The 13,959-nt window shown below is 47.8% G+C and overlaps 1 protein-coding gene across 6 annotated transcripts in view; it reads right to left on the bottom strand.

Annotated features, from left to right (window-relative positions):
• Positions 1 to 1,382: 1,382 nt before the first annotated feature.
• LOC110526583 (BTB/POZ domain-containing protein kctd15) overlaps positions 1,383 to 13,959 on the bottom strand; it is a 28,972-nt gene continuing 16,395 nt past the window's right edge. For all 6 annotated transcript variants that reach the window (XM_021607677.3, XM_021607678.3, XM_090238862.1 and 3 more), the window contains 2 exons: positions 13,531 to 13,836; positions 1,383 to 5,280 (listed from right to left, as the gene is read on the bottom strand). In XM_021607677.3, coding sequence (XP_021463352.1) covers positions 5,122 to 5,280; positions 13,531 to 13,836 — 465 coding nt within the window. In that variant the 3' untranslated portion in view covers positions 1,383 to 5,121. The remainder of the gene's footprint in view (positions 5,281 to 13,530; positions 13,837 to 13,959) is intronic.

Below are 13,959 nucleotides of genomic sequence, written 5' to 3'. Positions count from 1 at the left end.
TTGTTGTCCAGATGCAGGGATTTGGGAGCAGATTCTGGTGTTTGTTGTCCAGATGCAGGGATTTGGGAGCAGATTCTGGTGTTTGTTGTCCAGATGCAGGGATTTGGGAGCAGATTCTGGTGTTTGTTGTCCAGATGCAGGGATTTGGGAGCAGATTCTGGTGTTTGTTGTCCAGATGCAGGGATTTGGGAGCAGATTCTGGTGTTTGTTGTCCAGATGCAGTGATTTGGGAGCAGATTCTGGTGTTTGTTGTCCAGATGCAGGGATTTGGGAGCAGATTCTGGTGTTTGTTGTCCAGATGCAGGGATTTGGGAGCAGATTCTGGTGTTTGTTGTCCAGATGCAGGGATTTGGGAGCAGATTCTGGTGTTTGTTGTCCAGATGCAGGGATTTGGGAGCAGATGCTGGTGTTTGTTGTCCAGATGCAGGGATTTGGGAGCAGATTCTGGTGTTTGTTGTCCAGATGCAGGGATTTGGGAGCAGATTCTGGTGTTTGTTGTCCAGATGCAGGGATTTGGGAGCAGATTCTGGTGTTTGTTGTCCAGATGCAGGGATTTGGGAGCAGATTCTGGTGTTTGTTGTCCAGATGCAGGGATTTGGGAGCAGATTCTGGTTTTGTTGTCCAGATGCAGGGATTTGGGAGCAGATTCTGGTGTTTGTTGTCCAGATGCAGGGATTTGGGAGCAGATTCTGGTGTTTGTTGTCCAGTTGCAGGGATTTGGGAGCAGATTCTGGTGTTTGTTGTCCAGATGCAAGGATTTGGGAGCAGATTCTGGTGTTTGTTGTCCAGATGCAGGGATTTGGGAGCAGATTCTGGTGTTTGTTGTCCAGATGCAGGGATTTGGGAGCAGATTCTGGTGTTTGTTGTCCAGATGCAGGGATTTGGGAGCAGATTCTGGTGTTTGTTGTCCAGATGCAGGGATTTGGGAGCAGATTCTGGTGTTTGTTGTCCAGATGCAGAGATTTGGGAGCAGATTCTGGTGTTTGTTGTCCAGATGCAGAGATTTGGGAGCAGATTCTGGTGTTTATTGTCCAGATGCAGTAGCAGAACCATTTTAAAGTTCCTTTGGCCCCTCAGACTGCTGATCTTCATTTAACCCCTAACGCCCTCTACTTTACCCATGCAGGAACTAAACGGGTGATCTGCAGAGATATGTTTGTGCAGGGTCTGACACATTTTTCTGGGGATTATAGTATATTGAGAGTTCACTTCAGGTCAAACTGAAAAAGTTCATGACCACCTAAGAAACCACAAGAGATCTGTTTTACATGTAACTGCATGATGTGTACTGTATTTTCCCTCTTGAAAGAGACAGTGTTAGTGCAGATGAAAGGAGGAAAAAAACGCCCTATTATCCAAGAAATGACACAAAGGACAGGAACGAGGCAGAAAATATACAGTACATCCTTTTATTATCGCAAATATGCAAGAAAAATTAAATGGACACACTGTAAGTGAACACATGCCCTTTAATACCACAGTCTAATTATTAAAACAGTTTCAATAATATACATTTTGTACCTAAGTATACCCTTTTGAAATGTGTTTAATCCATATGTACACAACATAATGCTTGCAAATTGGAAATTATTTTCATTATTTTTGTTTGGTAGTAAATGAGAGGACTTATAGGTCTCTTTTTTAATAAGACGGTCGAGGGCTCAGTAAAAGCCAGAGTCCCGATAACAATTTAATATACAAACAACTGTACAACTGCCCTCCGGTCTCTGGACTGTGTGGACACACCACACAGAGAAGTGGTAGGACTCCTTGTTAATTATGGTCTTACTGACCACAAATTACTAAAAGAAAATGGTACACTCTCAGAAAAAAAGAGTGCTATGTGGCACCATGTGTCCCTGTAGGGGAACCCTCTGAAAAAAAGATTCCAGATAGAACCATTTAAGATCTGGTTCAAAATAGCACGCTTTAATAGCAAATGGAACACAGGTTCAATTTGGAACTTAAAATGGTTCTATCTGGAGCCAACTTTCAGGGGGTTCTCCTACAGGGACAAATGGTGCTGCACAGCACTTCTTTTTTTCTGAGAGTATGTGTGAAAACATACAATATGTTAGAGGAGATGGCCCAGTAATGTAATGAGGTATCTGTGAGAACCTGCCACCTGTAAGAGGTATGGTTGAGTTGCTTTACTCTTGTGTCAACAGGGAAGTGAACTGATGAAGGTGAGCTAAATGCTGCCACATACTGTAGCTATTCAGAACCATTGAGAACTGAGCCGGTTCCCTTCAGATGTAAAGTTGAATCTAGAGATACCAGAGGACATAAAGTAGGGAGGGAATGTTTGTTTGGTCTGGTGCGGTGCGGTCCTGTGAGCCATGGGGGTAACGTTAGGAGGGTGCTCTGTACAGAATGGTCTGGGAATGTGATGACACAGTGGGGGGCACAACCCTTGTCTCTACTGGCATTGCTGAGGAGCTGGGAGTGCATGGGAGCCCGGGGGACCCGCTGGGCTCTGAAGCCCCACATCCCTCAGCAACATTAAAGGCCTGGTAGGCCATTCCCTTTGAGGCGACTGGATACAAGGGCCCAGGACAGTAGCAGGTCAGAACAAAGAGGAGCCTGATTGGGAGGGAAGCCCCCCAGGAGGTCTGTGCTGCCTTCTGGACTTCTTGGAGCTAAACTAACTAACTAACCCTGACCATCTTTAAAAACTGAAGACTGAAGAAGTCCTGGGGCTTGTTTAATCAGTGGACATCCACAGAGAGGTCACTGGACACTAGGACCAAGAGGAGAGTTGGTTCATTACAAATTAGACTACCATCCCATTTGAAATAAGATTTTGTAATTGTAATTAGTGAAACACCCACCATTGGAGGTTTCAAAACAAACTCATCAACAAGCCGGTGCTGAACCAAGATCAGAATGGGCCTCTTTTTGATCCATTATTTTGGAATGGATGAAACACAGTTACACAGATATAAAGTATGACAACTTTATACTCTTTCTTTCTTGTTTCTCTCTTTGATCCACAAATGTAGAGAATCAAACCATGGAATCACAGCAGGATAGAGTAAGTGCCTCCCACTCTTTTTCTCTGTAAACAATGCTCTGATGCTCAGCTTACAGTTCATTTTAGGCTATGCTGCTGCAGACATGTGAAGAGTGATTGAAATAATCCTGCCTTAGAAATGAAATGACAGTCAGCAAGACAAACATGATTGAACGTAAAGTATTCTTTCAATTGTCAGACTATTTGTACTGTGTTTGTTCCTATAAAATTGTTTTGAATTATCATAGTGATTATTGTGTCAAATAAACAATTATGAAAAAATGAATTTTAAACTTTGTACAATAATCAAATAGGCAACTTAGCTTTATCACCGAAGTTTGCTATTACTTACATTGGGCTCTCTCAACATATTAATATGTGCTAATTACTATAAACACAATGAGATAATGTGTGGGTTGATTTGGCGCTGGTCATCAGGACGTATACTAACAACTTATTTGGGGTGGAGGATGTTTTGTAGATGATGTGTTATAAGTGCAAACAAAGTTATCGAGCATTTAGAGTACATCTCATCACAATCATGGAGATACACTGATCTACCTCAGTTCACATGTTCCTTGTCAAGTTAGGAACATTCTGGCATTCCACAACCAGCAACACATCCAGAGCCTTCATATACAATTTCATTCAGATTTTCTCATTTCACATTGCAGATCATTTTACATTTTGACTTTTAACTTTTTAATAAATATATGTACTCTCACATTTTTAATCTTATTTGATGTAAGATATGTTTGACAGCTAATTGCGACAACGCCAATGCACATTTTATGCATGCTACAAATGTTTCCTCTGAAAGATGTAGAAATAGCCAGGTTCCCTTGCAGCCCCATTTAAACAATGAGACCTTCTCCAGCTCTGAATGCATTACCAGCCAGACTGCTGCTTTAGCCACGTAGCCTCCAGACATAATAGAGTTTCTATAGCCACTGCCAAGTCTCTCTCTCTCTCTGTCTCTTTCTCTCTCTGTCTCTCTCTCTCTCTCTCTCTGTCTCTCTCTCTGTCTCTCTCTCTCTCTCTCGCTCTCTCTCTCTCTCCCTCTGTCTCTCTCTCGCTCTCTCTCTCGCTCCCTCTGTCTCTCTCTCTCTGTCTCTCTCTCTCTGTCTCTCGTTCTCTCTCTCCCTCTCTCTCTCTGTCTCTCTCTCTCTCTCTCTCTATCTTTCTCTCTCTCCCTCTCTCTCTCTGTCTCTCTCTTTCTCTCTCTCTCTCTTTCTGTCTCTGTCTCTCTCTCTGTCTCTCTTTCTCATTCTCTCAAGCTTTCAAACCTACTGACTGAATACAACGCTCATACATCCTTCATATACGAGGGGGAAAAAACATAAAACAATCCTATTAATAATTGTTTACACCATGTTGTGATAAAACAGCAAAGAAAACAGAGAAAAAAGTTGTACTTTATAAACAACAATGAAAATAAGAAAGACAATCAATCGGACCTCCCTTGGCTGCGAGGCCTGGTTGCTGGCTATAAGAGCAATGTGGGCTGGATGGCTGTCACTTCCTCCTCTTCCTCTCTGTCAGCCCTGTCTCTTGTCAGGCCAGGCCTCCCTAAATAGCACCTGTCTTGTCCCAAACTCAGCTGCACTGGACGGAGCACACAACACATGGGCCTCACACAGACACGTACGGGACTGGACGACACACCGCCATGCGCTGCACTGAGGGCAAGGGGGCCGTGCTCCTCACTGAGGTCAGGACACCTCTTCACAAGGGGTCAGAGAGCCTTACAACTGGAGGAAAAAGAGATTGGTCACGGTGCTTAAATGGTTCAAGAGATGGAGCTGCTGTTTCAGTCTTTCTGTTCATCATCATAGTCCTATATTTCTTTGGGTGTTATTAGTAAACAGAATCAAATCCTTTTGTTTTTTTCTTTCCTTTTTTGTGTTTATACTACATTCCCCTTAGAGCACTGAGTTCCTCAGAGCTGGCAACGTTATCAGGCGTCTGCTAATACTTAGGTGTTTCTTGCTGGGTTGGTTTTTGTGGTGTGAGGTGGAGGGATATTAGGGTTTGGGTTTGTTCTGTTCTGTCCAGTAGGGGGGTGAGGAGCCCCTCGTGGCTAGTCCCTCTCCTCTCCTAATGTCTCTCTAGTCCAGGGGCTCCTGTTTTATCCTGATGGGGGTGTTCATGGACATACTCCGCCGGTCCTCACGGCACAGCACGTACTCGCTGAACTGGGAGGAGTCCACCCCGCCGCCGCAGGACGCTGCCACGCTGAAACCCTTCTGGAACAGACGCTCTAGAACCTGCAGGGACAGAGCAACAACAGAGGTTTAATCAATCAAATCTATTCATAAAGCCCGTTGTACATTAGCAGCCACAAAATGCTTTGCAGTAACCCAGCCTAGACCCGAAAGAACAAGTAGAAGCACAGTGGCCAGGAAAAACTCCCAAAGGGTTAACACAGACTTATCAATAATAATGACCATGTCCACCCACCACCTCCTCATCAATCAAAGCACATTTACTGGTGATGAGTCACGTATACAGAGCACATGTCACTAACCCAATCACATAGATGGATATGTGCCGGAGGGGCGGTCGGACATCATACTGTCTCTAATATTCATGGTGGTGGGTGGTGTTGAAGGATCTGCTGATGATGATATGAGGGCATGAGCTCAAAGGGATGGAGGGGGTTGGGGGTGTATTAGAGAGAGTTAGTTAGGTGTGTTTGGAGGGAGCTGGCTTGAGTTCAGTATATGGAGAGGGCTCCTAATTGGAGTAATGAGCAGTAGGGGTTGAGGAGTGATGCTGAGGCCTGTAAGATACTGGGAGCTGTGAGGGGCTGTGAGAGGCTGTGAGGAGCTGTGAGGGGCAGTGAGGAGCTGTGAGGAGCTGTGAGGAGCTGTGAGGAGCTGTGAGAGGCTGTTGGGAGCTGCAAGGAGCAGTGAGAGGCTGTGAGGAGCTGTGAGGATCTGTGAGAGGCTGTTGGGTGCTGCGGGGAGCTGTGAGGAGCTGTGAGAGGCTGTTAGGGCCTGTGAGGGGCTGTGAGAGGCTGTTAGGAGCTGCGAGGAGCTGTGAGGAGCTGTGAGAGGCTGTTAGGGCCTGTGAGGGGCTGTGAGAGCCTGTTAGGAGCTGTGAGGAGCTGTGAGAGGCTGTTAGGAGCTGCGAGGAGCTGTGAGGAGCTGTGAGAGGCTGTTAGGAGCTGTGAGGAGCTGTGAGGGGCTGTGAGAGACTGTTAGGGGCTGTGAGAGACTGTTAGGAGCTGTGAGGAGCTGTGAGAGGCTGTGAGGAGCTGTGATGAGCTGTGAGGGGCTGTGAGGAACTGTGAGAGGCTGTTAGGAGCTGTGAGGAGCTGTGAGAGGCTGTGAGGAGCTGTGAGAGGCTGTGAGGAGCTGTGAGAGGCTGTTAGGAGCTGTGAGAGGCTGTGAGGAGCTGTGAGGAGCTCTAAGGGGCTGCGAGGAGCTGTGAGGAGCTGTGAGAGGCTGTGAGGAGCTGTGAGGAGCTGTGAGAGGCTGTTAGGAGCTGTGAGGAGCTGTGAGGAGCTGTGAGAGGCTGTTGGGAGCTGCAAGGAGCAGTGAGAGGCTGTGAGGAGCTGTGAGGAGCTGTGAGAGGCTGTTGGGTGCTGCGAGGAGCTGTGAGGAGCTGTGAGAGGCTGTTAGGGCCTGTGAGGGGCTGTGAGAGGCTGTTAGGAGCTGCGAGGAGCTGTTAGGGCCTGTGAGGGGCTGTGAGAGCCTGTTAGGAGCTGTGAGGAGCCGTGAGAGGCTGTTAGGAGCTGTGAGGAGCTGTGAGGGGCTGTGAGAGACTGTTAGGAGCTGTGAGGAGCTGTGAGAGGCTGTGAAGAGCTGTGATGAGCTGTGAGGGGCTGTGAGGAACTGTGAGAGGCTGTTAGGAGCTGTGAGGAGCTGTGAGAGGCTGTGAGGAGCTGTGAGGAGCTGTGAGAGGCTGTGAGGAGCTGTGAGGAGCTGTGAGAGGCTGTTAGGAGCTGTGAGAGGCTGTGAGGAGCTGTGAGGAGCTCTAAGGGGCTGCGAGGAGCTGTGAGGAGCTGTGAGAGGCTGTGAGGAGCTGTGAGGAGCTGTGAGAGGCTGTTAGGAGCTGTGAGGAGCTGTGAGAGGCTGTTAGGAGCTGTTAGAGGCTATGAGGAGCTGTGAAGAGCTGTGAGGGACACATGGTGAATGAGGAAGAGGGGGAATATGCCCGCGACTGAATAATGGAGCTGGAAGGAAAAAACTGAGATGTGAGAGGGATGGAGGCATGTTAGTGAGGCTCAGATTTTTTACATTTCTTGTAATCCTTCTGGGTTTTTTAGGAGAGGGAGTATCTCTAAATCCCAATGTGTGGAGTGCTGTGTATTTATTTATTCCCCAGTTCCTTTAATGGAGTGTTGCAGCGTATGGAAATGAAAGGTCTGGCTCAGGGCTAGCCTCTCTCTCCGTATATTGCCAGATACAAAGCCAGAGACGAAGATCAGGCAAAATACATGCGTTTCGCCTGTTGCTCCATATAAACACACACTCGCACACACACACATACACACACACACAAGTGAGAGTGGCCTCTCTAATTGCGAGAGTGGTGGCCCCATTGGAGGGCTAAAGCGGGACAATTAGTCTTGGTGGTTGAGCCACTCAACCTCCTCAGTCTGGGGGTTAGGATGCCTGCTGAGGAATTCACAGATCACACAGACCAATAGGACTTGTTAAACAGGCCTGCTCAACTATTAATGGCTGGTTTAAACACCCCCTACCACCTCGCCCTGCTTCCCCCCCTGCCCTGATGCAAAAACAAGGCAGAGAGTGCGTCCCAAATTATACCCTATTCCTATGTAGTGCATTACTTTTGACCAGGGCCTATAGCATTCTGGCCAGGGTGCCATATGGGACACAAGCTGAGATTAAATGTGGGCCAGCAGCATTTTTATTCTTGCACCTAACTAACTCCAATAACGATAACTACCCCCTCTCCCTCTCTCTTCTCCTCCCCTCCCCTCCGGAGCTCTGTGACGATGACGGAGTCAGTAATTTGTGGGAAAGAGAGGCGGCAGACAGCTGATGGTGAGCTTAAGAGAGGCACTAATTAAGAGACCTGCCGAAGCATTAAACGAACGCTCCCCAAATCCACGACAGACGATGGAGAGGAGTAACGATTATGGAAATTACATTACACTCCCTGCTTTGATCATTGCATCACATTGCATTTTCACCCCATATTTTTTATTTATTTATTTTTATTTTTTGTACATATGTGAGACTGTCACGTTAAGCGACGCATTCAGTCACAAAGGAGAGAAGGGTTGATCAATAAAGATACTCTTAATTAAAACATTTTGATAATGAGACATTATCACACTGTAAATATATTGAATTTAACCTCAACATTTCATATTGAATTTCAACACATGTACATAGATCTTTGATTCAAAATGCCAAATGTACCAATGTTCAAGTGTCTTTAACCCTTCTTGCTGTAAATAAGGTATTGGCTCTTTCACAGAACCCAAAACTCATTGCCCAGGAGTTACAGTGGTTTCTGAAAGTTGCATAGTTTCTTAACTTCTTCCATTGTAGCAGCACTTTCTGTTCCGCTTTTTCTCTATGTTTGAAGCTCAGAATGTGAACAAAAGCATTGCCTCACTTCATCCCCTGTGCTCCTTCATAAACGTAGCCTACTGTAGCATACTAATCTATTCTCACTGTTGCAGGGTTGACTTGGCTGCAGAGGGATCAGCCACTGTCACATTCAACCCCCACCCCCCTGTACAGCATACAGGGACATCACAGCGCTGCCACTCAAACCTAGGGTCGCCATGGGGATGAGCAGGGGATACGTATCAAGCTCGCTCCACTAACCTCCCAGCATCATAACGGAACAGAATGCAGTAAGAGAAGCCGGTGAGGCAGGAATCAAAGTGGATGAGCCTCATGGCTGGAAACAGAGCGTGATGTAATATTGATGGCCACCGGAGTGCACACACACACACACACATACCGGAGTTCACACACAAACACTGGAGTTAACACACAAACGCAGGAATGCAGGCACACGAACGTGCATACACACAAACACACACATCTCCAGAGGGGCTAGAGATGCCTGTGCAGCACTCGTCTAAGTCTCCAGTTGTCAGGACGTAGGACTGGGGGTCTCAGTCTCCAGTTGTCAGGATGTAGGACTGGGGGTCTAAGTCTCCAGTTGTCAGGATGTAGGACTGGGGGTCTAAGTCTCCAGTTGTCAGGACGTAGGGCTGGGGGTCTAAGTCTCCAGCTGTCAGGATGTAGGACTGGGGCACTAAGTCTCCAGTTGTCAGGATGTAGGACTGGGGGTCTAAGTCTCCAGTTGTCAGGATGTAGGGCTGGGGGTCTCAGTCTCCAGTTGTCAGGACGTAGGACTGGGGGTCTCAGTCTCCAGTTGTCAGGACGTAGGACTGGGGGTCTCAGTCTCCAGTTGTCAGGATGTAGGACTGGGGGTCTAAGTCTCCAGTTGTCAGGACGTAGTACTGGGGGTCTCAGTCTCCAGTTGTCAGGACGTAGGACTGGGGGTCTCAGTCTCCAGTTGTCAGGACGTAGGACTGGGGGTCTAAGTCTCCAGTTGTCAGGACGTAGGACTGGGGGTCTCAGTCTCCAGTTGTCAGGACGTAGGACTGGGGGTCTAAGTCTCCAGTTGTCAGGACGTAGGACTGGGGGTCTCAGTCTCCAGTTGTCAGGACGTAGGACTGGGGGTCTAAGTCTCCAGCTGTCAGGATGTAGGACTGGGGCACTAAGTCTCCAGTTGTCAGGATGTAGGACTGGGGGTCTAAGTCTCCAGTTGTCAGGACGTAGGACTGGGGGTCTCAGTCTCCAGTTGTCAGGACGTAGGACTGGGGGTCTAAGTCTCCAGCTGTCAGGATGTAGGACTGGGGCACTAAGTCTCCAGTTGTCAGGATGTAGGACTGGGGGTCTAAGTCTCCAGTTGTCAGGACGTAGGACTGGGGGTCTCAGTCTCCAGTTGTCAGGACGTAGGACTGGGTGTGAGTGACAGGTAGAGCAGACTCAGAGTAATGTGGTGCTGCACGGAGGGAGTCCTACTTTGTTTAACTATACATGGCCACTAAAACGTTGTTTCTACCTCATCTTCATTGTCCACTTCATCACAAGCATCAAAAGACCTATTAGAAAGTGGTTGTCTGATCACACTAAAGTGTTCCATTTCTAGGGGGGACAACTGCTGCCTTGTCTCAGAGAAAAGTTCACAATATAAGTTTGTAGTACAGCTTTGACACAGGAGGGCCAGAAATAGTGTTGGTAGCTAACTTTATCATGTGCTCTGTGTTTTTTTTCAGAAGGGTGAGGGTGGTGGTGATGGAGGTGGTGATGGTAGGAGTGGTGGTGATGGAGGTGGTGGTGGCAGGGCAGAGCCATGTTCTCCCTGTTACTAGCTGACCCCGTATGGATTGATAGGCTGGCTATGTGACATGGCGTGTCAGAAAGAGTGTCCCCGGCCCTGGCAGCCCTGGCAGTGAGGGGACAGGAAGGACAGGGGCCGTCTCAGAGTAGTGTTGCTGTCAGGGTGATGAAGGAAGGATTGCGTCTGGCTTGATCACAGTGCTCCATCACTGTGATGTACGGAGGTGGGTACCGGCCGGCTCCTGCTTCGGGACTGTGTGTGTGTGTGTGTGTGTGTGTGTGTGTGTGTGTGTGTGTGTGTGTGTGTGTGTGTGCGTGCGTGCGTGCGTGCGTGCGTGCGTGCGTGCGTGCGTGCGTGTGTACACCTCTGTGGCTCTTTAGCTAAATGTTTTCCCCCTTAAGCGGCCCAGTTCTTTTTTCCCATGGCTCTACATCACAGGTGGTTTACATTATTCCCCTTAAATTCCTTCATGACTGGAGGAATGAATCGTTCACTCACCAAGGTGGGGTTGTTTATAGGTTTTCTCTTAGGTTGGAGTTGGCAAGAACGATTTCTCAGACAGACTGAGTTAGTAAGCCTCCCAAAATCTTATTGGTGATTAATTATAATGAATGTACCTGCCCTTGTATTGGAAGAGAAATGCTGTAACTAAGGGCAGCAGATGACTGAAGAGACTAAAGAATCCAAACCAGGGCAACACGGAAATACACAAGTTCCCAACACTATTTTCCATCTCTTTCTCTGTGGGCAGGGTGTGGTTGCATTCCCTTGGGTCGGGGTCCAGGACTGTAATCAGATCACAGGCACATTGTCTGGCCAGGTAAGATGAGGATTATTCTCATAACCTTCTCATACCTTCACGCAACAATGACACAGGACAGGATGAGGAAGTTCTTTAGAAAAATCTCCCCTTACACCAGAAAACACCTCCATCTGCTCTCTGTTCCCCTCACCTACAGCAGCTCAATGAGCCTAACTGCAAACCTAACTGCAGTGTGCTTGTGTGTGTGTGCGTGTGCGTGTGCGTGTGTGTGTGTGTGTGTGTGTGTGTGTGTGTGTGTGTGTGTGTGTGTGTTTGTCTTAAAGAGGCCAGCCCAGAGAGAGAAAGAGCCCTGCGCGAACAACGCCTCCCCATCCGGGCAAAGGCTATACGTTGAGCCAAAGCCCTCTAGAGCCCCACTGTGTCCCTCATTCACTAACACAAACATCACAAACAGGTAACCCTGAAGAGAGGGCAGGCTCCCGTTTCTGCCAACGCCAAGTCATTCACATGCTGTCTGAGTCCCAAATTACACCCTATTCCCTATATAAGGTGCCATATTCCCCACTATGTAGGGCATATGGTGCCATTTGGGATGCAGACACTGAATAATGGGGTTGGTTTCACCTCAGCTCCACAGAGAAACAGTGAGTCTGTGGGTTTGTTTCACCTCAGCTCAACAGAGAGTATGTGGGTTTGTTTCACCTCAGCTCAACAGAGACAGTGAGTCTGTGGGTTTGTTTCACCTCAGCTCAACAGAGAAACAGTGAGTGTGTGGGTTTGTTTCACCTCAGCTCAACAGAGAAACAGTGAGTCTGTGGGTTTGTTTCACCTCAGCTCAACAGAGAGACAGTGAGTCTGTGGGTTTGTTTCACCTCAGCTCAACAGAGAGACAGTGAGTCTGTGGGTTTGTTTCACCTCAGCTCAACAGAGAGACAGTGAGTCTGTGGGTTTGTTTCACCTCAGCTCAACAGAGAGACAGTGAGTCTGTGGGTTTGTTTCACCTCAGCTCAACAGAGAGACAGTGAGTCTGTGGGTTGGTTTCACCTCAGCTCAACAGAGAGACAGTGAGTCTGTGGGTTTGTTTCACCTCAGCTCAACAGAGAGACAGTGAGTCTGTGGGTTGGTTTCACCTCAGCTCAACAGAGAGACAGTGAGTCTGTGGGTTGGTTTCACCTCAGCTCAACAGAGAGACAGTGAGTCTGTGGGTTTGTTTCACCTCAGCTCAACAGAGAGACAGTGAGTCTGTGGGTTGGTTTCACCTCAGCTCCACAGTCTGTGGGAAAGGCCTGATAATGAAAACTAAAATAGGAGGGATCCTTCCCAGTCCATTTGAGACAGCTGTACGGCGCACACTGAGACCAAACTCGGCGGTAAACATAGTGAGAAAATGTTGTGTTAGTTGATGCGGCCAATTAATTATATTGCAAGCCATTTAAAAATCTATAAAAGAAGTATAAACCGGTTTAGGCTGTTTGAGAAATTGTAAGTATGGTATTAAAAAATGCAATACGTGTATTTCAATCTCCCCGGGCGGTGTTATATTGGAGTCTTTTTAAAAAGAGGAGCTGTGTCTTAAAAAGGAGTCAAACGTAAATTATGCATATCATTTTTTTTCACCCCTCTCATTTTTTGTGAGAAGAAAACATGGCCGCAGCGCAGGCAGACAGTGGAGAGGAGACAGGCTTTGTCCCGCTGCTCAGGCAGCTAGGCAGCAGCCCCGGAGGTGGTCTCTCACATTGGCAGGAGGGCGGTGGAGGTGTCAGAGCAGAACGCCTGCCTGGCGTGTTGGGGGTAGTGTGGGGCATGCTGGGCGCTGGGTGAGGCTCCTCTATGTGTTGATCTGTATGGCTATTGGCAATGAGGTGTTGATGATACCACAGAGCTGTGGTGAGAGGCTGCTCTGCTCTTTAAAGCCTCATTCAAACCTTGGAGAGGGAAGAGTGCTTTCTGAGAGGAAGATGAATATTATTGCTGTGACATACGCCTACAAGTGGCTGAAAAAATGTGTCACTATCTCCGAACATCTTAAACAAATCCACTCTAAATCACATCAGAGTAACTATTATCCCATGTGAGTTATGATGAGGGGTTGTTGCTACAGAACAGTCATCTTGTCTGTGGCTACACGCAGGCTACAAATCATGTCACATGCCTTTACATGGTCATTTCAAAGTAGAGTCCTTGTCCTATAGATCACCAGTGATGACTTTAGAACAGTCAACAGTCAACTTCACACCTGTAAAACGTGATACACCATTATACCCACTTTAAACCCTGCTCCCTCAAGACTATAGGAAAACAGAAGTCACAGAGGCTCTCTGGGGTTTACATCCTCAGGAGAAAAAAACCTTCTAGTGATGATTAAAGACAGCTGCCGACATTCATGCACAGACAAAACGTTATCTACCTGGACAGAGTTGAGCCTGCAGTAGCCGTTGAGGGGGAAGCGGATGACATGCGTGGGGTCCTGGTTCCAGCCGGCATTCACCGAGTTGCACATGACGTCTCCAGTCTCGGGGAAGATCTCCTCGATGAGCACCTTCTCCCCGCTAAGGGCGATCCTCTCACCTAGGTCAGGCGTCACCCGCACCACCAGGCAGTCACAGGGCTGGGCCGTCCTGCGCTGCTCCCTCTCCTGCTTCCAACGCTCCAGCTCCTTAATCATGGGGGACAGCTGGTAGTACCGAGCCTCCTCGTACAGCAGGTGGAACTCCTGGATGGGACAGGATAGGAAACATGCACAAACACTCAAATCCAAGTAATTTCATGCCTCTTTGTCCTTTTCACGGCACTTCGATACAAAGTCATTTTCTTAGCAAGTTAGGAGAGCATTTTT

Source organism: Oncorhynchus mykiss, chromosome 6, assembly GCF_057628025.1.
Source record: "Oncorhynchus mykiss isolate SJ-2025 chromosome 6, ASM5762802v1, whole genome shotgun sequence".
NCBI classification, from domain to species: Eukaryota; Metazoa; Chordata; class Actinopteri; order Salmoniformes; family Salmonidae; genus Oncorhynchus; species Oncorhynchus mykiss.
Note: the sequence above shows the minus strand (reverse complement) of the source record. Positions and strands in the feature narration are given on the sequence as shown.